The sequence below is a fragment of the Phaethon lepturus genome, unplaced genomic scaffold (genome assembly GCF_000687285.1).
Source record: "Phaethon lepturus isolate BGI_N335 unplaced genomic scaffold, ASM68728v1 scaffold6278, whole genome shotgun sequence".
NCBI classification, from domain to species: domain Eukaryota; kingdom Metazoa; phylum Chordata; class Aves; order Phaethontiformes; family Phaethontidae; genus Phaethon; species Phaethon lepturus.
In genome coordinates, this window is record NW_010555426.1 from 18,660 (window position 1) to 46,302 (window position 27,643).

The 27,643-nt window shown below is 39.6% G+C and overlaps 1 protein-coding gene across 1 annotated transcript in view; it reads left to right on the forward strand.

Moving 5' to 3' along the window:
- Nucleotides 1–2,214: 2,214 nt before the first annotated feature.
- FRMPD2 (FERM and PDZ domain containing 2) overlaps nt 2,215–27,643 on the forward strand; it is a gene marked incomplete at its 3' end in the record, with an annotated part of 63,862 nt that continues 38,433 nt past the window's right edge. The window contains exons 1-13 of the mRNA XM_010292144.1: nt 2,215–2,338; nt 6,078–6,235; nt 7,178–7,243; nt 8,470–8,655; nt 9,508–9,634; nt 10,519–10,658; nt 19,966–20,037; nt 20,710–20,884; nt 21,643–21,778; nt 21,871–22,009; nt 22,693–22,845; nt 25,069–25,254; nt 26,162–26,318. Of these exons, the coding sequence (XP_010290446.1) occupies nt 2,215–2,338; nt 6,078–6,235; nt 7,178–7,243; nt 8,470–8,655; nt 9,508–9,634; nt 10,519–10,658; nt 19,966–20,037; nt 20,710–20,884; nt 21,643–21,778; nt 21,871–22,009; nt 22,693–22,845; nt 25,069–25,254; nt 26,162–26,318 (1,819 nt within the window). The remainder of the gene's footprint in view (nt 2,339–6,077; nt 6,236–7,177; nt 7,244–8,469; nt 8,656–9,507; nt 9,635–10,518; nt 10,659–19,965; nt 20,038–20,709; nt 20,885–21,642; nt 21,779–21,870; nt 22,010–22,692; nt 22,846–25,068; nt 25,255–26,161; nt 26,319–27,643) is intronic.

Below are 27,643 nucleotides of genomic sequence, written 5' to 3' on the forward strand. Positions count from 1 at the left end.
ACTCTACATTGCATTAAAACAATAATTTATTAGACTTTAAAGAGATTATGATTTCCATGGCCATACAATCTAATAATTTTTGGAAGAGGTTTGCACATCATTGCCAGCGGAATTCATTTAATTCACACTTAGTATTAATCTGAGACATTACTTTTACTTAGAAAAAACATTGACTATAGATAGTTGCTTATTGAGTAACTTAAGCGAGTTAGAAATACCAGCACTGAAATCACTTGGTATAAGCATTTCTATCTAAAATAGAGGATGCAGTGCTTCTTCCCCAGCATGGTCTCAAATAAAACAGCACTAAGTACAGTCTGGTGGGTTGCCCATATCGAGAAGCCACACAGATTCTAGCTCTGGGGACATGAATTGATTGTTTATTCCCAGCACCACAGGGTTAAATGAAATGCTATCACAGTAATTTATTATTACAAGAAATGGTGATGGCTTAGATTAAGAAGATTTGTCTGTCTCTTCTAATTAAGGTTAGGTTCTTAAGAAGCTTTACTATCCTTTGAAGCTACAGAGACTAAAATTAGGACTCTGATTCTGTTCAAAATGTCACTAGGTTGGTCCATAATCCTGTAGTGATTGCGGCAAGGGATCATTCTTCCAATGTTGTGATTCCTTGTTTGGAAACTAGTGAGCTAGGACAAGACCCCGTGAATCAAAGTCTGAGTAGTCTATTAATCAGCAACAAGTTGGTGCTGCAGAACATCGTAATGTTCTTGCAGTGACCCCTTGAAGACTGCGTAACAAACAGGGAGCTGGCGAAGAAATCAGCTGTAAGACACAGTAAATTCTATTGCAGGCAGAGAGCAAATGGTGGCAGTAAGTGGGCTGTGTACAGGGGGTGAAGAAATGGTTGGGGGGGAGATCTGTTTTCAGGCTGTAAGTGAAGTCATTTTACAGTGGTGTTTATAATCCTATACACGGCAATAGCATCTCAGGACCTAGTGTTCTCACTTGGTGCTCTACAGACAATGTTAAAACCTAAAAGCAATAGATGGATCACTTCCAACTTTTCTCATTATGCCCTTATTTATACAGCATACAATGAACCTGTGGAGCTCGCTGTTACAGGACAGTAACAGCAAAAGTGTAAATTACGTTCAATGTTTAGCAAATTTTAAGCTTGGATTCAGTTTTCCTTACAGGTTGGTAGACCTAGAGTAGCTGTACCTAAATTAGTAAATTACAGAAACGTAAAACTGGTGAAATGGAAAATCAGACCCACTTATGAAGAACAAAACCTTCTTTGACAATATTTAGTATGATAAAACATTCAGAGGAAAAGAAGCCTTGATACTTCAAGTCACAAGTCAGTTTCTAGTTGGCTGGGATTAGGAAAAAAATTTCTCCAATACGTAAGACACTAAATTATTATTTTCTACAGGATGCCTTTCTCTAAATGATTTGATGCTGCATTGCAGCTGAGACAAAACTGGGAGAGCATGTGGACCAACATTCTTCTGCAGTATGCCGGGTCTTACGTACCTGTCAGATAGGACAGCGTGCTGGGAGCCACTAAATTTCTATTCAGCAGCTCACAGAGGGAATCATCTTTTAATTCAGTTTAGTGAAACAAAGCAAGTTTACATGTATATCGGTATGGACGAACTGCAAGTTCTAAGTCTCGGGTATCTGACTGAGAAAATCTCTCATCAATGAATTCAGTAAGAGTCTACAAGCTTTTACTGATAAATCTGCTGAGCAATGAATGAAACTCAGTTGCTCTGTTGGACTGTGTTTATAAACCTGTCATGTTACAGTGCATCTCTTTTGCTTTGATATTCTTTTCCTCTTAGATTAACTCTGTCATGTTTTTATAGATGAGAGCATCCAATTACGAAGCAATTATCAATGCCCTACTATTCAAATAACCACTCACAAAGTCTGAACAGCACATACTCATGAAGGAACTCCTGAGTAAAAACTATTTGCCCCACAGAGTCTTGTGATTGGTTTCAAATTATGAGTAAAAGGGCTGAAAAAGATTACAGGAGGTCACTTAGTTCAGCCCCCTTTATTTACTCCTACTCAGATTAAGATAGGGATGAATGATATCTACTTTTTGTGAACAAAGAAGCAGGGTGGTTCACAAAATATTTCTTACTGTGAGAGAAGGGTACAATCGTAAACAATATAGTTTGCTTTGAGCAATTCAGTCTACTTCAGTGTGTCCAAAACGTGGTTTCTATTGCAGCAGGCATGAGCAGTTCCTGTGTGACACTGGCCGAGGTCCTGTGGGCAAAAGGAAGCCCTTTGGAGGAAGAAGAAATATGGGCACTTTTGTACGTGGCCACAGTGCAGCTTCTGGAGGACCTTCACAAAGGTGAGGTGAAAAGTATCTTCTTATAGTTCTTACCGTTGGAAATTCATTCTTGAGTTATTTTAGCTCTTTTGAAGGTTTGGGGTTTTTTTTGAGATAAAAAGCATTAATGGTAATAATAGCATATTGCTAATAAAAATGAGAAAACTTTCAGTGCTGCTGGGATTTTGTGCAGACTGCTCTGCCTACATAAGAGATCTTCACACAGTTGTTTTTTTTTCCCCAAATTACACATCAGATATTAATTCATCTAAGTACAACTACACACAGTGGAATGGGACAGAAGAGTCCTTCGTAAAGTCCGAATAACATACACACACAGAGAGTGCAGTGCCAGCCAGGATCATGTCATTCCCCTACTGATAGAGGGGTACAGGCAAATGCACATGGCTCCTCATCCAGCTAGTAAGAGATTTTTATCCTTGATGATAATAATGTGACTTATCATAATGACTAGGCACTAGGCAAGTCATCATCATGGATGCTTGCCAAGCAGGCCAGCTGTACAAGAAAGTACAGCTGAGTAACCTGTCACATTTTGAGAACTGTTTATGACAACAGATATTCCTTTTGAGGGGAGATGAGACAAGATGTCTTCTTACCTCATGAGCATGTAGAGTCAGAATACAAAATACTGAAAACAAATGATGTGTAACTTCTGCTATAGCTAGAGGGGTGAACTTTTATTACCAACTAGTTTTTAATGGACTGGAACACTACAGCAGGTTAACTATACCATTAGTTCTCTGTTATCTAGTGTAACAAGAGGATAGAACAGCCCAGACAAGACAGGCACCAGAAATGTGCAAAGGAGTGCAGCCCAGATATACCCACCTGGATAGATTCAGCTCAGGTCCATCATAGCTAATTAACTCGGTGCCAGACACTAAGCTGACAATATGCTCTCCTGATCTCTTGTTTAAAAAGAAAAAAAGACTACTTGTTAGATGTCTATTGAATTGAGATAATCAGACTATGTTCCCTATGCTGCACCAGATAAATTTAGGATATTATGATCAGAAGATGAAGAGTAAAACAAGAGGAAGCAGGGATGTAGAACCAAGCTGGTCTACAGGTCAAGTGCAAGGCTGCTCAAACCTGTCTTTAGAGAGCTCAAGTCCAGAAATTATGCCAAGATGGATTCATCCTGAAGCTGAATCCCCAGTGCTCCAGTTTCCTGGAGGGCAGCAAAGGTGAACTGCCTCTGCATAGGATCATCCCAGTTTACCAAGGCATATCTCTGGCTCTACGTCTCCTACTTACAGCTATATTGCTTCTGGAATCAGCCTCTTCTCAGGGCTAGTACTGCTGCATTTGTGCTGCACTGTGCTTGATGTAATAAATCCCGCTAGACCTGATAATGGTCATCACCACTTGCTATAGCAATATTTCCAATGTGTTTGGGCACTGACTGGTTAGGCAGGTAGGCTGACACGTTGGCTGGCCAACGTTACAGAAGGCCAAGTAATCTTCATCGAGGCTAAAGTACAAGCAGGCTACCTGTTTCTAAAATAGACACATTTCCCAGCATGTGCTAACTGTATTTGCATATAACACTACAGAAAATGGGGAAGGAGCAAAAGAGAAGGCTAGAAGTAAATGCCACAACTGTTGCAAATACCAGTGGTCCGTAAGTCTTGAATCTCTGGGTCCTCTGGCTATACAAACCTCCTAGGTGTATACGAGTTCCCAGATTAACATTTTACCCATTTTTACCATCCATTTTCCTGATGTAAAGGTCACCATGCAGAAGAACTAAGTAGATATTTTTTAATATATAATTTTTAAAAGCAAAAATACCAAAGCATTTAGGGCATATTTCTGAACTCTTTTCCTACAGATCTGAATGGTCTCTGTTCTCACAGTCTAGACTGAAGAGAGTGGTTCAACAGCCAACATATTTTTTAAAAATTACCTATATTTCCAGGGACCCTATATCTAAATATTGCCATAGTTAGTGCAGCTTTTCCTCTTTCTAAAGTAAGCAGATTGAACTTAGATGCTTTTTATCACGCTTTTTTAATGAATATTTTAACCAAATCCCTTGGATATGTTTGGTCAAATTCATTTAAGATATTTATGCAAGTGCGGAGTGTTTGCAAAAGACTGCACATCCTCATGCTTCCACTCTTGCTTCAGACCACTGGGACCAACATCAGTGGATCTCTGCAGTGATATTTTTAAAGAGTACTCAGCCATTTACAAGAAGAATCCAGTGCATTGCCGAGACACCTAGATTTTTTCAGGGAACAGAAAGGGCAAGCTGTTCCCTAAGGGACAGGGAGCCCAGACCCAAGCACTGTTTACAAGCGTGGCAGGGCAGGGGCTGCCAGCCAGGCCCTTACCCCACAGTACCCAAATAGGCCAAGCGGGGCAGGTCTGGGGTTGACCACTGGAGAATCCAGATCACCACATGAGTTTGTGGTGACAAAGCAGATCCGAGATCAAGCTGGGAAGCTGAGTCGGGACCAGGTCTGGTGTGGGCAACCAGGGTCACATAGCACCAGGCAAGTCCACAGTGACAAGGCAAATCTGAGGTCAGGCTGGGAAGTCAGTCTGTGGGTCAGGATCAATGAGGTCCACAGTCAGGCAAGGCATGGCCGTGGCTGAGCTGGAGACAGGTACTACTACACCATACCTCAGGCAGGGACTTAAGGCCCCAGGCTGAGCTTAACTGGAGCCTGGGACTATGGGCAGAGGATGGAGGTAGGTCCCAAGTGAGGCTGGTCAGGGCCATTAAGGCCTATTAGTGTCAGCTTTAGAAGTCTACATTTATAATTTAAAACCACTTTTGTTTGAAGTATCCCCTCTCTTTTAATAGAACTGACATGCAATGAATGAGTGACTGAATGTGAATAATGCTAAAATATCATGGCTGTTCACATTACTGGTAGAATCTAGTCTAAGTTTTCATTTGGAGAGTTTTCATATTTGCATTCTGGTAAAAAAACCTCCCAAAGTTCAGGTTAGTTGGAAATTATGTTTCCACTTAAAGAAAAGCTTAGTAGTTTGTAGCACTGGGACTTGGGAATTTGTTTCTACTGCTACCTCAGCTTCTGTTGACTGACGCGGTGTAGTCATCAAAGCTGGGCTCTGCATCAGTTTCATCACCTGTACAATGGAAATAAAAAGATACTGACTCCTGACACTGACTTTCTGGCAAAATAACATGGCTTTGCTAGACACAATATACTGAAATAAAGGTTACTAAAATGCAGAGCTGACTAACTATAAGCAGCATACAGAACAAAAAAATATCACCACAGGGAAGAGATTTGTACCATGATCACGCAACTTAATGAAAGCTAACTTCTAACTTGAAGCCTTTTGCAAATGCCAGCTTCAAAGTATTCATGCTTTATTGGAAGGAGTGTTCTACTCTTCTGATATTCTCTTGTGCTTTGCATAAAAAGATCTACCGAAAACATCAAGATCTCCACAATCTGCACATGGGAGGTAATTCTGCCTTTCCTTAGCCTTCAGAAATCCATTGAAATCAATATATTGTTTATATGTCTGAAATGATGTGAGAGAGAAATCAAAACTTTAACCACCACTGAATTCCAGCTCACAAAATCAGCCAGGCATAAGTGAACACACCTAACGTGCACGACTTCTGTGAACATCTCCAGGAAACCTCAGTGATGGGTTTGGCTATGCAGGTGAGACACCAGCAATATGATTTTCTGAGTGCAGTGAATTCAGCGCTAAGAACTCCATTATCTTCCTCAACATTTTTCAGACCCTGCCATCTGTGTGATTTGTCCATGGTCAGTACTACTGTCTGCTGAAGGAAATTTGTCCTTCCAAAACAATGCATCTCAGACAGAAGCTGTCCCTTTCAGTGCACCGGAATTGCTCCACAGACAAAGTAAAAACCAGCGCATTGGACTAACAAAGGTGAGGTATATTACAAAATAAAACTTGAGAGTACCTCATGAAGACAAGATTGTGGGTTTTAATGCAGCATATCTACTGTCAAACTCTATTTCTAATAACACTAAGCAAATTAGGCTACAGTTAGAAATATTTACATGTATCTTGCAGCTCACCATTAGATTAGCATGCATGTCAACTTCAAAATCAATTTTGAACATCAGTCCTCAAAGTCTGCAGAAAAGTAGTATTTGTAAAGGCCCATGGAAAGGAAGAATATTTCTATAAGCATGATGTTTGACCAGCTATGGTAACTGTAATCCCAGAAGTAGCAGGACTGTAGTATCTATACAATCAGAGGGTGGAAGTACTCCCAGGAAGTCAGAAATACGTTCAGCTTTGTTAACAATTCACTTTTCTTCTCCCTGGCAAGACAGTATGATACAACACTCAGGTACCTAGAAGTTTAAATACCATCAGTGCATAATTCCCTCAGGCAGAACACAGTATTTTCAGACTCCTACATAACTGATCACTTAGATGCTATGCAGAAACATAAAGCTTGGGAATAGTTGGCCCTTACTCCAGTAATCCTCTTCCTGGACATGACTGTCAGTCAGTCCCACAGGTAGGAGAGAGCTTTAATCACCAATGGGAGAGCTTCAAAACTAAAGGAAGGAGTTCAAATTTCTTTTCCTACTTATGGCATGATTGGATAGAAGGCAGCCTGGCTCAGCTCCTCGAGCTGAACAGTACTTAGTGCATGCTATCTATAAGTCCATAAGACAAGAGTCAGTATTGTACTTTCATGTATGTTTCCTCTAGTCTTCCTCTAGTTATTTAAAAAATTAGCTGTCTGGCTTCTGCCATTTTGTGACAAAGATACCAAAAAATGGTCTCTCTAGTACAAGGCTTTTCTGTATTTAATGTTGACTTCATAAAGGGTTTGCCTTTCTGTTTTGACAGATGTTGGTGTATTCCTTAGGAATGACCCTCTATTGGTCAGTAGACTACCAGGTTCCTCCAAACCAGGCCAGTAACACAAACATTTTTGTTTTCTTTTATTCCATCTTATATTAGTAGTTTCAAAGATTGAGAGGCATAATCTGAAGTCTCAATAGGAGGGGCTTTATGTTCTGGACCACTAGAAAGAATTGGAAAGCTTGTGTCAAGGTCCAGTCTTCACCAAAAATCTAAATCAGGAATTTAGTTAGGCCTCATCTTTACTTTCCTTTTTGTTTTCCTTTTTCTTCAAAAACCAGAATTGTTCCCATTAAGTTGAATTGTACCTTGCTTTTAAGAGTGAAGATTATTTATTCCAAGACTGTAATAAGGAACAGGCTGCCCAGTGAAGTGGTTGAGTCACGATCCCTGGAGGTATTTCACAGATGTGTAGATGTGGCACTTAGGGACATGGTTTAAAGATGGACTTGGCAGAGTTAGGTTTACGGTTGGACTCGATGATCTTAAAGGTCTTTTCCGTGACAGGAAGGGCCAAAAGAAAAACATCATGTTGGCATGACTGTGGTGCTCTGTACATTTATGTGCTTTTTCAAAGCATGGGATGCTAGAATAAAAATAAATAACTCTCCTTATTTCTGCATAAATTCTACCACCATCTCTGCTAGTTGAAATTTTGCATTTCTTGCTTACTCAGAATCCTTTCAAAGATTTATAGCACACATTTTGCTTAGTTTCTATATCCATGCCTTTGATTGCATGGTTTTGATTTGGACAGCACAAGCTTTTAGTAGGTTTAACCTCCCTCTCATGGGTATACATGGTCTAAGAGAGAAGGCACTATAAGCTAAATGACTCTAAAATTTAAGTATTCGGTCTATATAGCAACAGTTTTGGGTGGTACAACCCTTCACCTTTTTGAAGCTAATGCTGCCACATATCTTACTTGCATGAATCTTTAAGATTCACAGTCTAATTAGCAAAGCTGTGGAGCAGACTGAACTGTTGTCTGGCACCAAGAAGTCCCTATACAGGCTGCTGCTGACCCTCCTTGTAGATGCCAGTTTCTTCCAAGGCTATCCTGGAAGAATCTATCCATTAGAGGCTCCATTTAGTGCTGTTATGCTGCCTGTCTGGAATTTTCCCAAAGCCTAAAGGAATTCATGCCTTTAGATGGAAATGGAAAGTGCCCATTTCTAACTCAGGGTGAAAGGCTTACAGAAAGTCCTTGTCCCAGTTTACACAGGATTTCAGATCACTGGGAGATACCATTTAACAGCACCTCTGTTTTGACTCAGTCCCTCCAGCTGAGTGACCAGCTACACACGCTCTTGCTGACACTATGTGAAGATCTGCCACATAAAAGACTTTCTCCTGAATCAATTCTGGAAGCATGTGAGGCACATCAGAAGGAATCTGCTGCCTTACCAGCGAATGGTTACATAAAGAAAATGGTCCAGCTTGCTGTGGGAAGTGTCAGTGAGGTAGGTACTACTGTCATACTCTAACCATCTCCTTTTCTTTAGTGAGAGAGGTGAGCAGCGACATGGGATACAGGTGAGCAATTGCTTGAAATTAATGCTTGTATGAATTAAAGAAGTGAGATTTGGTTCTAGACTTCTAAGCAGGAAATTGAGTGGGCATGTGTACAAGCAAATGAGGGAATGAAGCCATCTCTCTCACCACTCTTACACTCCTGGGAAATTATACAAATCCAGCTTTTGCACTTACAGTATCTTCATTGCTTTGGTTAATACTGAAGCAATCATAACCTTTACAGAGACTTCATATTATCCAAAGGAATGGACTTTACACAAGAGAGAAGATTTCCCCATTGCCACTCTGGTCTCAGACTTTCTGTGTGAAATCAAAAAAAAATCACATTTACATCATATTGAGAATTTCATTTACCATCCTTGAGTGGAGCTGAACATTCGCCATGCAATCAAGCCTGACCACGTGAAGTCTTTAATAAGTAAGCACCTGAGTCTTTTTCAAGATTTGAAATATCAACAAACATTTTTGTTGACAAGCTGCAAATATCTTTTTTTCTGCTTTCAACCAGTATTCATTAAAATTCTGAGATGACCTTTTCCCTTGCACTCTCTATTATTCTACCTCCCACTGTAACAGAGGGTATCCTCTCTAAAACAGGTAGTATGAGAGCATGATGCCATCAAAACTCAATCCTGCTTTGTGTTAATCTGAGAAGATGAAGTTGCTTATACCAAGCAAATAGGCAGCCTCTGACAAGCAGAGGGCAAGGATCACTTCAGCATGAGAGTCCAAAGTCCACATATCATATGACATTGACTTGCAGTACTACTGTCTTCTAGGTAGAGCGGGTGGCCACCGAAGACAACACAGCCTCTCAGCTTAACAGAAGTCATGTGATAAGGAAAAGACTGCATGAGAAAATATCGGACACCTCACCACTGTCCTCCCAGATGAATTTTCACCAAGGTAAAGAAAGATTTATAATCTGAACTGTCTAATAAGGATACAGCCAGCCTTCTCTGAGTCTTTCCTAAGCTAGATGAATTGTTTAATTTCACGCTGTAGTGATTACATGTGGTGTCGGATACGATATTTATTGCTTTACATATAAATGACTTATTAATGGAAAGACACTAAGGCAAGACGGCAGGGTTTCTGTTCCTTATTTCCTCAAAGGACAGTAGTCTGAGGGCTGTGAAGCAATGATAACAAATCAGCTTGCACAGATTTGACTCTTAAAGCACTTTGCATAAAACCTGTGCATATAAATCAAAACTATTTCCAAAACTGCTTTTGTACTTTGTATACTCCAGTGTATTTTCGAAGGCAAAGAGTGGGATTCTGTGAAGTTATCCTGTTGCCATTAACAGGATTCATCCTTCATATTTGAGTACTCAAGCAAAAATTTGTGGTTTCTTTTTTATTTTAGTTCCATTTTTCTATTCAAGAGATGTTTTATAAATTCACACATGGATTGGTGGAGTGATTTCAAGACACAAGGCCAAATTCTGCTCACTGTAAAAATAAACCAGCAGATAGTAATTTCACATTTCATTTGACTAAGATCAAGATTTTATTATCTCTCAGAGTAATCCTCTAACTGTAACTAAATGTGGACTTCAGGTTCAGATAGTTTTTTCTAGTCTTCATATTGTACTGTTCACTTCAACAGAAATCTCTGATTTTGGGGCAAGGGGAAGGTTGGCTCAAGCTATACAGGTTTTTTTTGGGTATGCTCAACACTAGGTATATGAACAATCCAATTCCTATTCAGCAAATTACATATACATCCCATTAACCTCAGCTAGAATTAAACACACGCTTAAATACCTGTGTAACATTTCTATTAGGTATTATTGGTCATAAGAAAAGGAGATTCTTCTGGAAATCAGAAGACAAATATAGACAAAACACAGACAAACCAGCTGTCAAATCATATTGGCTCACTCATTCAGAAGCTAAGCGTACAGATTCACACTTGCATAAGCTGGTGAAAACTCTGCTGCTGCTGAAAGGGATGATCCCATCTTCAGCCCCCTATTAGCCACAAATTCCTGCTATTTTCCTGCTTCTGGTTCTAGTGACTATGTATCTGTGGTGATCTCTGTGTTTTCTAGGGATTTTGGTCACATGGTTTACACTAGCTTAAGGACTTCAATGAATCAGGATATTGATTCCATTGAGAACATGTAAGCTTCACTTTTCAAGGCAGCATTCGATTTCATTCTTTTTTTTTAAATTAAAAATGATCACCTTCAGAGATTCTGGAAAGGGACAAGAGACAGTGCAATCAAAGTAAAGTTAGGGTGCAACAGAAATATGTACTTATTAATGACTTAGGATGACCCCTTAATGGAATTTCTGCAGCTGACTCTGGTAGTGGATTGTGTCTGGGCACTGTCCATCCAGCACACAGAAAGAATACTTTATAGATGAAGGTTTGGGGCTTCAGAATACAAGGAAGGAGAACTTTGCAGGTTATCTGCACTTTGCAACCTTACAGTTAAACATGCAAAATAGAATTAATATATTAGAATGGTTTTATTTGGAATGGATGAGGAGAACTATGACAACTGTTTTGTGTCAGAATAAGATTATGAAAGTAATAGAATGAAGTTACCAAGCTTTCCTTGATCCTTAAAGAATTGAAGTCAGGGTTAGAAGACAGACAGACATGGACTGTATAAAAATTAGTCAAGCCAAATGTTATTTACGTCATCATGCAGAGACAACGATTTATAATTAAAGCATGTGATTCACCATACTTCCTTTCTGTTTCCAGACAAAGGGTCCAGATTAATGAATTATAGCTGGTCAACAGAAGATTACAGACAACTCTCTGTAGACTACAGTGACTCTAATAGTATTTCTGAAAGTACGTCTTTGATACTGTCTAACCGAGGACACAGAAGAGGTAAGATTTTCCTGAATGATATGTTTATGATTTATGTACTCACTTCTTTTGTCCCCTGACATATGACACTACACATGTACGGTCAGGTGATAGCTGCTCCCATGCACTGGTGATTATGTGACTAGGGAGGTATATTTGTGCTAAACTGCAGAGAAGAAAGATCCTTTTATACTGGATTCCTTTTCATTTGTGTCCTACTGTAAAGCTATATGTTTCCTGGTTACCATGCAGCACCATCACCTTTTTCTTGCTTTATGCCCCCTTTGCCAGGTGAAGGTGTTCAGCAGATCACAGACAAAGCCTGAAAGCATGTTTCTGGCACAGGAGGTCATGAAACACATGAGAAATGGTGGAGCTATCTCACAAATGCATATGATGGGCAATGTCAAGATGGCAGCACTGAGATCAGTTGAATCTATGAACAATATGTGAGACTTGAATGGTGGGGATTAATGTTTCTTCAAGCCCATTTGAAAAACAAAGGGACTAATTCTGAAATCTAAAAGGAAAAAAACAATGAAACAACCCTTTGTTTTCTTCGCATTTTTGTCCTAAAGCCATTGTGTATTTCCTGCTCAGCGTGTTGTTTTCATTGTGCTAAATGTCAGGTTGCAATGCTGCTCTTCTGATTTACTTTGTCCAGAGATATTAGAGTTGAAATTTTAGCTCCACTTTCAATCCTTTTATGGTGGGAACAGCATGAAAGAAACTGTTTGGGAGAAGATCCATTCACTGAAGACACTGTGGTAGACATCAGTCAGGGTCCTTCCCAAGCCACTTAAATCACAGTGTAAGGGGATACTATGAAGAAAAGAAGGGAATTCAGCAGGAAGCTGTGCACATGTATCTTCATGTTTAAATTGGAATCTGACCTACAGACACCTAGACAGGATGTTCACACTGCCCAAAAGCAAAAGTTTTCTGTTGCCAAATGTCATCACCGTCTCCTAAAAAACCCAAGCTTACCATGCCAGTTCCCCATTCTCAGACTCCTGCCCATTTCTATTCTCCATTCCACAGTTACCCACCCTCCCATCTGCTTTCAGGCTTTATTTCCATCCTGCCTGGGGCACTTCTCCTGAGCTTCCAGATCCAGAGGTGGAAGTTTACTCTGTACTTTGAAGTTTACTTCCTCCCTCTATGAGCCTCCATGAGAAATTAAGTACAGGGTCCTCCTGTGGCATGGATTCAAATGTGCTCTGTGAGCATGCGTGATTTTTTTATCCCAGAATTTTCTTCCCTAAGGCAATAACTCTAGCATCCACTACATCAGTTATGATGCAACAAGGTATGCACTGACTGGTTAGTTCACCGATGCCATAAATAACAGAAAACTGCTGAGTAGTCCTTGCTTTTCCTCACTGGGGAGCATTAATTTGGGTTTATGATATCCAGATGCTGATTGCCATGAAATTTGTAGGAACTTATTAACCACACTCTTCCAAATTCAAAAGGTTTAAAATTTACTAGGCAAAAATGAAAGGTATAGAGCATGACCTCAAGGGACTAATTTCCCTAGGAAAAATGGCAAAAAAACTGCGTGCACACTGCATTATCATAAGTCTGTCAGGAGATAATTCACAGAAAGTGAATATATCCTGGGAAGAAAAACCCCAGGTAATAGCCTCTCAGCCCCAAGGATGAGGAAGGTGAGGTTACTCATGCAACTGCTGTTGATACTCTCCTCCTGAAAGGCACTGCTTTTCTGAAGCTCCAGAATTGCAATCAATATCAGCAACAATAAAAACTTGAGATTGCAGCTTCTCCCTATGTGATGCATACGTGTTAGTCACATACCTAGTGGCACATAGTGAATGTAAACTCGGGAGCTTGTTTTGTAAGTCCTTTCTAAAAAAATTTTGATCGTAAACATGACAAAGGCTCATTCCGGTGCTTTCTGCGTGTCGCAGAGGTCTCCACTGAAACATCAGTAGCTGTTCATACTCAGATTTTGTAAGACAAAACTCTAAAAATACAGAAAACACAGAATGTGAGAGCTTGTTTGCCGCAGACATTCTTTCATGAGAAAATGTATTAGAAAAATGCATTCTTCTCTGAAAAGAATTATTACCATCTAGTAGAGTACCATTATTGAGGGAGATCAATATCTCTATCCAGACTCCATTTTAGAAGCTCATTTAACATATAATAAGTTAATCATCTACAGGAACAAATTATTTCAGGGCCACATGTTACTTAAACATCAGGATTTGTGTTGGATTTATGATCAAAGCATGGCAGTCTGGCCACTGACACTAGCCAACTTGTCCCACTGACATAACAGCTGAGACAGAAAACTGTATGTGCTTGTCAAAGTACATTTATACAATTATGTGAAACCTATAGTGTAAGCAGAGAATTTTGCAAGGCTTTCTCATTAAAAAGCATGTAGTTTCAGAACACAGGACTGAATCCTAACTTTGGTAACTAGCCCTGAGTATTTGGCTTATCTCAAATCTCACATTTTGTCACTACCATCTGCAGCTTGAAAAAACATGTTTATGTATATTTTAGCAACGTGACTGTAGATTTTCTCGTTTTAAAATTGCAATTTGTGGTTCGTACACTAGAATCCAATGTCATGTTTTCATGTTAGAATTCAGAGTGAGGTCTCAGAGTGTAGTTCATGGATATTTTATCTGGACAAAAATCTGACCTAAATGATTACTTCCACATCACTCATCACCTCTATCATTCTGCCTATGTAATAGTTCGATATGCAATTCTTCAGATAAAATAAAAGAAATGATCCAAGTGAAGAAAAAATTAAGATTGCCAACCTTCCCTAAAGGATTTAAAACATTTCTGCTGCTAGAAGAAATGCTCATGGAACTATCACTTGCATAACCCTTTCTGGTTCTACCTCTAAATTTCAGCCTTCATGTATTCGGACAAAGCAATGCCTAGCCCTTCTGTAGCAGGCAAGATGACTGAAGGTGAAAAATTATGCAAATCTTATCTTCTAATGACTCTTAAACCTTCCTATACTCCCACCAGATTTTTATGATGTAAAAACTTTCACGATATACTTAACGTAGCAAATAACCAATGGAATATTTACAAACAGTTTTCATTTCAGTGATTTTATATCCTACTCTGATTAAGCCAGAGAAGTTTCATGGATTTTTCACCCTGATTTTATGCCTGGAAATAGAATAACAAAGAATACTAGCAGTAATTTTTGAAGAGCAAAAACTGTTTCATAAATTACCCCCATACATATGGAAATAACAGCCATTGTACCTACACAGTTATTTTCTAAATTACATTCACATGAAGGGTTATGAAGAGGAATTAACAATAACTACAGAAATGGGAATACTGCTGGTGTAGTATTCACTTAGCCTTATCAAATAGCCATTTATCATGGCCAAGCAAGAACACAAGAGAGGAAGTAAACCAGTCTAAACTTCCTCCTTCTTGTAATTGTGCCAAGATCTGATGCTGAGTGCTGCTACAATTGCTTCAGTTGTGAAACTTGCTTTATTCATTTCAGGGAGAGTTCCACAGACGCACAGGTCATGGGACCCCACCCTTAGTGGGTCAAGGACACAAAGTAGCTACAAGCTCTTCATAAACAGGTAATCAAAACCTATATTCCTAAAAGATGGAAGCTGTTTTATCACCAAGTGAAGCAGACAACCAATGTGGCAATGTCATTATCAGAAAATCCCTGGATCACCATCTGAAGCAGTTTTGATAATAGATACTGTTTATGTAGAATTAAAGTGCACCTAGACTTGGTTTGGCTCCAGGCAAAACAGTCCAAATGCTCTAGTGAGAAGGAGCTTGGGCCCTAAACAATCCATACAAAACAAGCACATTGAAGTTTTCCACCTTTACTCTTTACCACTGTGTCCTGCCAGTTGTCACTGGCCTCCCAGAACAGCTGTCCCACAATCAGACAGGTAACAACAATAGCTCACTGTGGCTGAAACAACTGGGAAGAAGCTTCACAGAGAGTGTGGAAGGGAAAAACCCGTTGAAAAGGCATGACCAGTCATTGCTTTCACTGGCAAGGCATTCTGCAGAGTCTGTAATTGTCTACATTCAGATTTTGGATCTGGTCTTGCCTTGCTGTCACATTAGCAGAGGCTTGATGTGTTCTGGAGTGTTTATGACAGACCATGTATATGATCCATCATTTTTAGTGGATTATTTGCATTTCCATCTCAGTTCTTAGATTGATTTGTCTCACTTGTGTCAACCATATCCAGCCCTGTGCCACCACTTTACTAAAGAGTTATAGGTAACCCAGGGACACAAGCAGTAAAGACCTCTGCTCTGTCATGAGGATTAGCCTCATTTCAGCCATGGCATCTACAGCAGCCCTGTACATAGACAAGGAAAGCTGAGAATTGTACAACCGATACTAACTCCTTTTCAAAAGCCAGGGAAACACCACTGCTGCCAAACAAGATTTTTCTACACTAGGTGTTAGCATAGTGCAGCTGTAATTATGGCTGTTTCCAAATGAAGAGGAGATGTAAGTACTGTTAACCTCTAGGCACCACAAAGACCAGAAACCCATGGTTAAGCACCATGTAATCCCTACAGACATTCCATTTAAATTGAAATCCTGACCCAATTAAACAGGAGTTTCTTCTTTTAACCATGACATGAGTAATTCAGGCCCACAGGAAATACTCCATTTAGATCAACTCCCAATTAAATGTATCCCAAGTAAACAGTTTGAATTTCCTGATAAATCAGCCATGATAATCTGAGCGATGTAAGATACCCCAGTGCACCTCTAAACATACAATAAGAACAAAAACTACAAGCAGGTTGTGGGATAGTGGCAGCTTTTGTAAAGAAAGAACTCTCTGTCTACCTGTCTAACTACACACACACATACATATCTGTGTGTATATACAAACCTCTATATATGCATCACACACCTGGAAATGATATCAGTAACAGAATATTTATTTAGTCAATATTTTGGAGCAATTGCCATGCCTCTGACTACCAACCTGGGTATCATCCTGATATCCTTGATCTAAAATCATGCTGCCAAGAAAATGTTCCACTCCTCTGCTGAAAGATGAACTCTCCTCCAAATTTCCAGCAAGCTCTTTCCCATAGAACTTCAGGGACTTTTGGCTGCAAGCATCTGCAGTTGAATTTCTACCAAGGTCATCATAGTATTGTAAGAACCATGACAACAGTGAAGTTGAAATAATTAGTCTGTAAACCACTGATTTCCCATACAAGAGGACAATCAACACAAAACCTAGTGATGCATTTACTATCTATAAAGCTTACTAGTATCATCACGCTCACTTCTGTAAGCAGTCCAACTCACATAATATACATCTCATAAAATTAAGCTTGTAAGTATATGCAGGGCTATGGCCTATATATAAAGAAGACACAGCTGTCAAGTCTGGCATCTCTTACCTTGCAGGACTAACAACAGGAAGTTCTTTCCACAGGAAAAAAAAAAAGTCTTCTTAATACAGCATCTTGGGTTTTGAGCTAATAGGATTTTTATACCCACAAAAGTCATGTCAGGTCATTTTTAGGCATGTTTCTTAGTTAAATGTTGATCTTTATGTTGATCTCTATGTTGATAGAAAGAAAAATATCTAGATATCTTTATAGACAGAGGAATGCAAACTAGCATAGCATAGCACAGAACAGAATAGTTCAGTTGGAAGAGACCTGCCTTTTAAACACTGACAGGCTTGAGGCATTGACCACATCTCTAGGAAGCCTGTTCCAGTGTTTGGTCACCCTCCCAGTAAAGAAATGCTTCCTAATATCAAGTCTGAAACTCCCCTGGTGTAACTTTGAACCATTCCCACATGTTCTGTCACTGGATACTAAGGAGAACAGGTCAGCAACTACTCCAGTAACTTCGTTAAAAACCTTCTGAAACTCCCTGAATAGTTCCCTGAAGCAACTCTACAACATGCAAAAGAAAAGCATAAAACTTTGGGATAATAAAAAAATCTTCTGTGTGACTTCGGCATTTGTTAAAAATGTAATTAACAAAAATCCACTTCAAAAAACCCTTTCCTTCAATACCACGTAATCATTCTTTCCTCACTGATAAGAATATATAAGTTTACTCTATGCATACATGTGTCTGCTCACATGGAAAACACTATTACTTTTGGGTTAAAAGTATAGTATAAAGACAGCTTTCTGATCTGAGATTTCACACATCTCTCTCTTAATTAAACTGAAAATTCCCTCAGTTCCGTAAGACATTAATTTATTCTAATGATTTAGTATTCAAATAATTTAGTTCCCATTCCTGGAAAATTCTTAATAATGTAACAACAAATGTCATAGTATTCTGAAGCTTTTTTGCTTCAGAAAATAAGAAATGAGGAATTGACTTCATCCTGTAGAATTTCTAGAAAGGCGTGGGGCTAATTCTTTGCCTGTTGGCTTCATCAGACTTAAATCTGCTAGATCTGGCTCACCAAAAGAAAAAGACGACTGTTACTGAATTAAAGTATAGTTTAGATTTATTTACAAAGGGCATCGGTAATATTACCTATGGTAAGTTATTTTTCTTTTTTCTGTAAAGAAATATTTAACAACTTGGAACTGACATTGCCCTGGATTTCATAATATTCTGCCAGTCAATGTACCTTACACTCTTTGTCCTCAAGTCTGTGTTGTTTTGATTGCATGCGATATATGTTGTTCACCATGACATTTCTTTTGAAGGTCAGTCAGTGCTGTAGAAGAAATCCCTGTTGGAACTCAGAAGAACAGCAGACAGAACCTGCTCAGTTTAGGTTCCACCTTCTCTGTGTCTACAAAGGACTACACAGCAGCTCCTGCATCACAGAAATGTTTGTTCCACAGGAAGGAAAAGGTGACTAATGAAAAACATATAAGCTGATTTCAAAATGTAAATATCACTGAAGAGAAACCTCTCATCCAGTTGAGTATTCTAAATTGACAGACTCCAAATTAGGCATGATCCAGTTCTGATAACTCAGAACTGAAGGTAGTGAAAACTCTTGTTCATAAAGACTAAGCAAAAACTCATAATCAAAACCTCTCTGACCTACATGTGTGATTTCTGCAAGCATCAAACACCATATGGACTGTTTTCATCAACCACTTTAACAGCAGCTTCAGAAAGCAAAAACATTTACAGAGACAGTGAGCCCAAACCCTTGCTGGTCAACAGTGCTCAAAGGACTTAAATTTTTCTTACAGTGTATGCCTTGACAGAAAGCATAGGCTGGCAGTGAACATGCCAAACCACTAGTTCACCTAAGGGTCTATTTCTAGTTGCTCATTTGTTGTAGGACTGTGTTAAATGGGAAGGGTAATGTCTCTTTGGCAGCCGGATTACAGAAATCCATAAATAACTGAATCACAGAAAACTCCACAATGCTGCCCATGGAGTTTTCTGTTGTAGAAGGGACAAGTTTCAGGCTGGTGAGTCCCTTCACCTGTGCTCGGTTCACAAGCTCAAGACTGACCAGTGGCAGAACTTTGATCAAGAGTTTCAGTTAGATACTTTGGGAAATTATCTTTTTATATATAAATTTAGTTATAAATTTTGTTAATATGTTTTTTGCTGGGATAATTAAATTCCTCAGAAGGAGTCCAGAAACTGTTACAACAAAGTGCTAGTCCCTCTTTGTATGTGATACAATTGTCTGTTGGCAGGACAATACTAGTATTATGAAACAAACTATAAATTTTCTCAAACTAAATGGATCAAGGTACTAAGTCATGGAGAATGGTTGGAAGGATACACATCTTACCACTTGCAGACATTTAGTTATTTCTGTCTGCTTCAAGGATCTAAAAGCATAGATGAGCCTGAAAAAACCTCAATATGCAAAATTCCTCGAGATGGATGCTCAGCAAGAAAAAAGCATCTTGTGCTGTTAAAGTTTGCTGAAGTTAAAAAGAAAGAATACAGTGTCTGCTAAGAAGAAATATAGGTCAAACTTCATTACAGGGAAGAAAGCAGCTCTGCATTTTAGTCTGGTTCCCTATGGAAGCTAGGCTTATGAAATCACAGTGGTGTGTATGTATGTGTGTACATGTCTGTGACCGTCCTCATAGTAACTTGGGGATCAAACGGGAAAAGGTCTCAGAAGAAATTAAGTTTCTGTGTCATGAAAATAGGTGCCTTGCAAAGGCAAGGGATCTTGGTTAAGTCCTTTTACAGAAGAAAAGGCTTCAGGATGAGCTTACCCCTAATTAGACCCCAGAAAGTCCACACAGGTGAAACCCCAGAGAGAAGTCTTCAATCAGCATTTGCACCTTATTAGACACTGAAGTCAATTAGCTACAGCATACAGATCAACAGAAATAGGTTTCATTGGTACTGATGTTTGGGATCTTCATTATATTAAGGAGATATTTATTAAATTTCTAAATTGCCTCCTCACAGTTTTCAGGTCCAGAATTTATTATTTTGTCTAGTGAACCACCAGTGACCTTACAGCTGCCTGGATCAATTGTGGTAAGTATGAACATTAAGAATTCAGAAATAATCTAGTGACCTTTTTAGCTGGGTCTCTTTGTAAGTCACATCTGAGTCCCAACCCAGTATTCTTACCATGTCCTCCTCCCAAGCCAAGTTAGGGTTCCTGCAGAGGTATTGAGACTTAAAAGGAGGTCATCTAATTCTCAGTGCCACATACTTATTTCTGTTGGTGTGAAAATAGCTTAATTTATCCTTCTCAGCTAAGAATGCTCACTTTAGCACAAGACTTCTGAGATGAAGATTATACGGCAAATATGCAATGTGACATCTAGTGCCAATGTATTGGACTCGAGTTTACAGGCACATCCTCTACCTTTCATTAAGATAAGGTAAAAAGCTGACAGAATACAGTAGTAAAAATGATAGCAAAGAAAATCTGGAATTACCTTCAAATCTAGAATAACTCTGGTGATTATAGAGTCTGAGTATACTCAGCTGTTCTGTTGGGACTCCCTGGGTTTTTTAAAAAATAGAAATGTTTGGGATATTAATTCATGAGAAGGGAGGCAGGGAGAAGCATAGTGTTGTGACCAATTCCATCAGGTTACGTAGAGACAGGAGACTAAGGGGTCTCAGTAATAAAATGCTGTGGAACTTGCATTGCTTGTACTTGGCACTCATTCTTCACTCTCTGTTATATGTTCTTAGACTAAAAAAGGGAAATCCTATTTGTCCCAAAGGGATCTCAATGTGATTCTACTCAATGGGCAGTGCCTTGAGGTGCAATGTGACATCAAGTCCAAGGCAAGAGATGTTTTCAACACCGTGGTGGCATATGCAAACTTGGTGGAACATTTCTACTTTGGCTTGGCTTACCTGAAAGGTAATGAGACACAGCTAACTACAGTAACAGTTCTCTCCCTCAGCACCTCAGTCACTTTATTAATGAATCTATTAAAGATCCTCTAAGATCCTCAGACAAAAGCAGGTCCAAAGCTTAAGCAAAAGTAAGGTACGTTGGTTTAAACTGTACTGCACTGATGTGAAGCGTGTCTACCCTAGGACTGTGCATCAGCACAGCCAAACTGTTCCTTGATGATATTCCCATGCAGAAAAGGCTTTGTCCCGGCCTTGCACTGGAATAATACAGAGCCACGTAGCTCCAGCAGAAATTCCAGGAAGCACTGTACAAAGGAAGCCTGACTGTCTTCCTTCGTAGATATAAAATGGAGTACAGACTCAGCCATTTAATCTACCAGACCCACATCTCCCTAGCCCATTTCTGATGGCAAGCACAACTGAGGAAGAATCATACCTTGTGTGTAGGGCACGAGGATGACAATGGGGTGCAGAACCTGAATGGTGAGCAGAATTCCAGCCCCATAAATTCTTAAGTGATTCCACAGAGACCACACCAATGAAGCATCTAACAATTGTAATCCTCAGTTACACATTGTATTATCCTAAGTTCTCCATCAAAGAAGTAAGAAATTAAGCCACGGCACAGAGAAATAAGTCTCAACTGATGTCCGTGATCCATTTTATTTTTTATTGCTAGTGATGCACTGAATGAAGACAGCAGAACTTTGAGCTACTGAAGTATCTCCAGATTTATCACAGAACCCAAAATTCTCCTTTCAGGTAAAGAATTCTTCTTTTTGGATGAGGAGACCAAACTCTACAAAGTGGCCCCAGATGGCTGGAATGACCAACCCAAGAAGAAAACTTCCATCATTAATTTCACACTCTTTACAACCATTTTAATGTTATCCAGTAAGTGCATAGTTCTGCTGACTGCAGGAAAACCAGTAGCACTTAAAGTGGCTGTTCAAGGCTCCTCCTGTGTTCCTAAACCTTTTTGTGTTCCAGGCATGGCTTGACAAGGCATCAGTTTTACCTGCAGCTTCGTAAAGATATCTTGGAAGAGCGACTATATTGCAATGATGAGACTGCCCTGAAGCTTGGCGCTTTGGCTTTACAGGCAGAGCTCGGCAATTATGCTTCTGAGGTATGGATAAGTAATACAGTATTTCTCAGAGGTCTCTCTCAACAGAGAGAGGGGCATGGATGTGCAGAGGAGCAAAAAGAGATTAGAAAACATGGAAGAGAAAAATAAAGAAACACTCCAGAATTCACAGCTATTTTGTGTGTAGGCTCAGATCCACAAGCTGCAAAGACAGGAAGGTCACTGATGATCTGAACTGGTTATCCTAGTTTTGAAGCGTACGCAAAATACCCATTTCTGTTCCCTTCCATACCCTCAATTATATAAACCAGTGTAACTGTATTAACTGAACTCTGAGTGGTCTGATCCATCTGGCCAGATCCATCCCAGCACTGGGTGCCCCACTGCAGGCTGTACTGCTGCAGCTGTACCTGTCGACAGCGCTACGTGCGGGGCCGCAGGCACGCCTGTAGGCCCAGCTCTTTTCCCCGCTCTGCACAGAGAAGCAGGGCGTGCTCTGAGCACCTGGCCGAGCACAGGTGTAGGAGGCACATTTGGCTGTCAGGACAGCACCTGTTGTTCCCCATTTTCTTTTAGGAAATGGCAACAGGGGGACTTAAGCGTACAGGTCACCCTGAAATTGGAAATGCACCAATTAAGAAAAGTCAAGAAAGAACAAAAGGCTCCTCTCTCTCTCTTGTTTGTTTTTTTTTTTTTCTTTTTTTCTTTTTTTTTTCCTCCCAAAGATGCATGGAAAGAGCTATTTTCGTGTTGAAGACTACATTCCAGCAAGCCGAATAGAGAAAATGACCCTGGCGTATGTACAACGAGAGCTTGCTAAATTACATCGTATGAATCGTTCCCTATTTGAGGATGAAGCTGAACAGGAATTTTTAAAGGTAACTTGCCATAGCCCAAACATTATTTATTTATTCTGAGATAGAAAGCCACTCTCTATTTACCATTGCCTATTATTTTCTTCTTGCCGGATGCAGTGGATTTTAGAGAAGGTGAACAAATTTGAATAGCCAACAAAAATCTCAGAATTTCATTCTGTCGTAGATACTTTCATACATATCACGTTATAACTAACATCACATTTACATGGTAGGTTTCCTTTCACTGACAGTTTATAAAGGGTTAATGCACATTTCAGGGTATTTTCAACATCCTAAGGGTTGAGGCAAATTTCAGCATGTTACTGACATGTCTGGGTTACAGATGATTATAAATACACCTGCTGAATGTATTAGAGATGATTATAGAATATGGGAATAAGCAGTTCCTTGACTTCTGAAACTATACCAGCTGTTCAGACACTTCCTAAACATGTAGTGATTATTTGTTTAAAAATATCTGTGAACCCTGGAAGTGAGGAGGGAGTTATATGAAGTATTTTCTCACATGACTATTTCTGTAGGGCTCTGGGGTGTCACGATGATGTGGGACTTAATTCTGCTCCCCACCCCTCCCGATTTCTTCTTCTCCCTCAAACTTCTCTGCTTTCCATCAAATGAAAAGTATCAGGCACCAGATAATGTATAAATGCCAGTAGTCATTTTTCTGCAGTGCCACATGCTTTTATTTATAGCATCATTTTAGTTCAGTTGCTGTTTAATTATGTTTGTTCCTCATTTAACACTGTCAGTGGAATTGATGGAATAGATTGAAGCTTAGCCTTAATGACAGTCCCATCATGCGTGGCAAATCCAATGAAGAAAAGCAGCTTTGTTAGTATCTGTTTCAATGAATAAGTCTGTAGAAGGAGTCAACACATCATACAAAATAAGCAAGATAGCCCCCATGGCAAGAACATGCAAATTCCAAATATGAAAGGGATTAAAAATTAAAACCCAGATTCAGCTAGTGATTATGGGTGCCCCAGTTTTAAGGACCTGAACATTCATGCTCTGGATACTTTCTGAAAAACAGATCTTCTTAAAGTGTTTTATTTTTGTCACTGAAAATATCTATTCATGGTTGAAAAGCCATTGGGGGATTCTGCATTAACTTCCCAGAAAAAAAAGCTTTAGAAGAAACTCATATTGATGTGCAGATAACAAAAGAAGACGGAAAACCCTCCTCATATGCCATAGTTCTGTAAAGGGTCTGAGTCACATTTTAACATTTTGTGGCCAAGTGCAGGAGGTAGAAAGACAAGCAACAACATCCAGAACCTCTGGGTGAGTTCCTCAGAGTATCCTCTGCACAGTAATATGTCAGGGGCCAAAGCTGTCTCCTCAGTCCCTTGAAGTATAATCCTACTTAACTTTTCACCCAGAAGTGACACTGAAGGTCTATTACTATAGAGTCTGGCACCGAAGGGTATTCTGGGCCAGTGAAATTCTCTCAAAAGTCACCACTATATTTAGGTGAGACACTTTGAGGTACAATTTAGCAAACCCTATAACTTAAGATTCTTGGCAATGGAAATCTATAATGTCTGATTTTAAAAGATGATACCCATGAAGGAATGGGTGTATGTACCTGAGTGAGTTTGTTGCAGGCTGGGAGCTGTGGTGTCACTGCAGTTAAGACTTCCAGTTGGTCATCACTACTGTAGAAAGGAAACCACACAAGCCCGGAACAATGTCAGAGTAGCTCTGGCAGCAAAGTATTAGCAGTTTTACTAAGATCATCATATTTGCTGTACCTTGTGGTTTCTGGGTTTGCTCAGGGAAACAGACACCGAAAAGAAAATGGAAAGAAACAAGGTCTAACAGTAGTCAAGCAACATTAATCCTGCATGGATTTCTATTTGGAAATGCACACAAGTGCCAAGTAGCCGTAATGCCGGGTACGTCAGTGCCGTTGTACTGATTATTGTGCTGGAAGCTACATATTCCTCCTACCTCTTGAAATGAAGTGTGTGGGAAAGCGTTATCTCAATTTTACACATGGAAAATGAATGCAAGTAATGGCTCTGTGACATACCAAAGTAAGGTCATGATTCTGTCAGGCAGTAGGTATGCAAATTTGGTAAGGGCCTCCGGACGTTTCTTGACAGTGAGAGAACATTCAGTAAATGCACTCAAAACCATTTCCCCTCCCATCTACTCCTACCTTTTCTCCTCACGACTCTTTTTGATTAATGCGTGCCAAATGCACTTTTTCTCTACAAGGTGACTCAGCAACTTCCTGAATATGGAGTGTTATTCTATCGTGTGTCCCAAGAGAAGAAAGGAGCAGGAGGAGACATCATCCTGGGAATCTGTGCCAAAGGCATCATTGTGTATGAGGTCAAAAATCACACAAGAATTGCCAGTTTAAGATTCCAGTGGCGTGAAACAGAAAGAATTTCAGCTCATGTGAGTTGGAAGCCAGTGAATCTCTTCTCCACTCTCCTACGTTACTCCCCTTCTGCCTGTCACTTTGATAAATTTATTGCATTCAGAGCCAGGGTTAGACTCATTCTGTACAAGCAAGTCCTTTTGGAAAACAGACTAAAATCAAGGCTGGATCTGGATGTGGATTCCAAGATACCCAGTTCTTAAGCGAGGTTTAGTTCTGGCGTTTTTTGCCAAGGCTGGAGTCAAATTACAATAAAACTAAATAATCTGGTGTTGACTACTACGGAGACTATGTCAAACTTCCCTATGGCATATTCATTCCCCTCTCATCTTTACTTCTGTCTCCTTTTTCTTTCATTTTCCCTCCTACAAAAGGTCATGGGATCACGTGTCCCTCTTTGCAGATCTTATTATTCCCATCCTCATCTCTTACTATATTGACATCTGTTAACAAACCAGTATTGGTGATAAGATTGTGATGCCTTCTAAATGGTATTCTGCCATCAGATGTATATCAACCTTCCATCATACAGTGTAGGTGTCAACCTGCATGACACATTTCCCAGCCTGTTTGCTCTCCCAAAATGGCCCTTCTGTCTCTTGAAGATATTTTCATATTCACATTAAATATTGGTTTAATAATTTTAACATCTGTAGGGCCAAATCTTGCCGGTTCTATGAACCTGCTCCTAGTGCAGTCAATGTCCCAAAGCTCTTGACTTTCGACATAGGGCAGTCATGATCCCAATGACAGACACCTTACTAACAACTGTTGAATTTATGATTGTCATTTAATGCACTCAAAAGGCATGCAGTCAGGCATAAATACAACTGGACAAACCAACAAGATTATACAAATGAACTTTCAGTGCCTCAGTGCAATGACTAATATATGAAGCAAGCTGTGCTTTTTTTCTCCCTTTAGAGAAAAAAATTCATGATTGAAAGCAGCTTCAGTGGCAAAAAACACACCTTCATTACCGATACAGCAAAGACATGTAAATATCTACTGGACCTCTGCTCTGCCCAGCACAAATTTAATGCACAGATGAATTCTAGGCAACTTCGGCAAACTTCATCAGGTGAGGAATAAATGCACTTTCATTACTCAGGCCATAGGACAAGGTTAGGTTTTAGGAAGAGTGCATTCAGTGAAGCTGAGAATCAGAACCTGCTACATCAGTTTCACTGTGCTTCAGCTTCTCATTTGCAGAGCAGAAAATAATGTTTCCTACTTCAGTGGAAGTTAGAGGTGTGCAAGTCTAATTTAGTGTGTGCATGTGAGTGTGTGTGTGCGGGGCGTGGAGAGGGGTTCTCTGATGATAATGACTATATAGCTAAACTCAGATTTGAAAAAAAGAATGATTACACTTCCTTTCAGGAAACCTCCTGAGAATTCTGAAGATACATATCAGACTTACCCCAAATGTAACCTGATAAATGTTCCACACAAAGAATAACTACAGTAGTGCCCAGATATGCTGGAGCTGAATTCAGTTAACTGGTTATCTTTGCATAAGACAGGGGTTCAGCTCTATGGTTCAGTCCCAGGACAAAACTACCAAACCAAAAGCACATCAGTTACACTCAGCTATGTAGCTGCCAGCTGTTCTTACCCTAGGTTTTGCCATGTCCGTAGAAGATAAGACTATTACCTCCTTAACATTCAGATTTTCCATAGTTTCTAAACCAAGGTTCTGCTCAATCCAGGGCAGTTAGCACTTCTCACCCACAGTTCTCAGCATGCTCTGTAAAGATGGGTGAGGATCATTACAGGGAAACTGAGGCACATAAGAAATAACAGCATAAGCTGACAACTGTCATCACTCTTGACTTCAGTGAAGCAACATGGATTTTCACTAGCTGAGGACTTGTCCTTTGCCTTGAACAGAATCATCATCATTTACAACTACTGAATATTTGACCCAGTGAGTCATAGCAGGAGAATCAACTGTCATGCCTTATCTCCCGGGATACTCCATCCTCTAGTAAAATTGTAAAAGTGTTTGCACTGAAATAATACCATGGGATATAACAGGATGATTAATATATTGCTTCTTTCCCACTAAAATTATTCCATGAAAACTGAAATTCCACCTGCACAAATTTGTTACAATGAAAAAGGTGCTAGGGTGACATTTAGGTTCAAGGCACCTTTTGTTGCTTGGGGTCCTGTAGCTTCAAACACAACTTAGTGGGACTGTGATTTGTAGCATAAAAATGAACGCTAATACTGAATCTTAAAGTTTCCTGTGTCACATTTGCTTGTACTAATATTTCTTAATAAAAATTACTATATTCCATATATAAGAGGACAAAAAGATTGAGAGCTGTCCCAGAAAAAAAGGCTTTCTGAAGGCAATGATAGACAATAGTTCAAAATGCTGCCTTTGCCAGCACAGTGAGA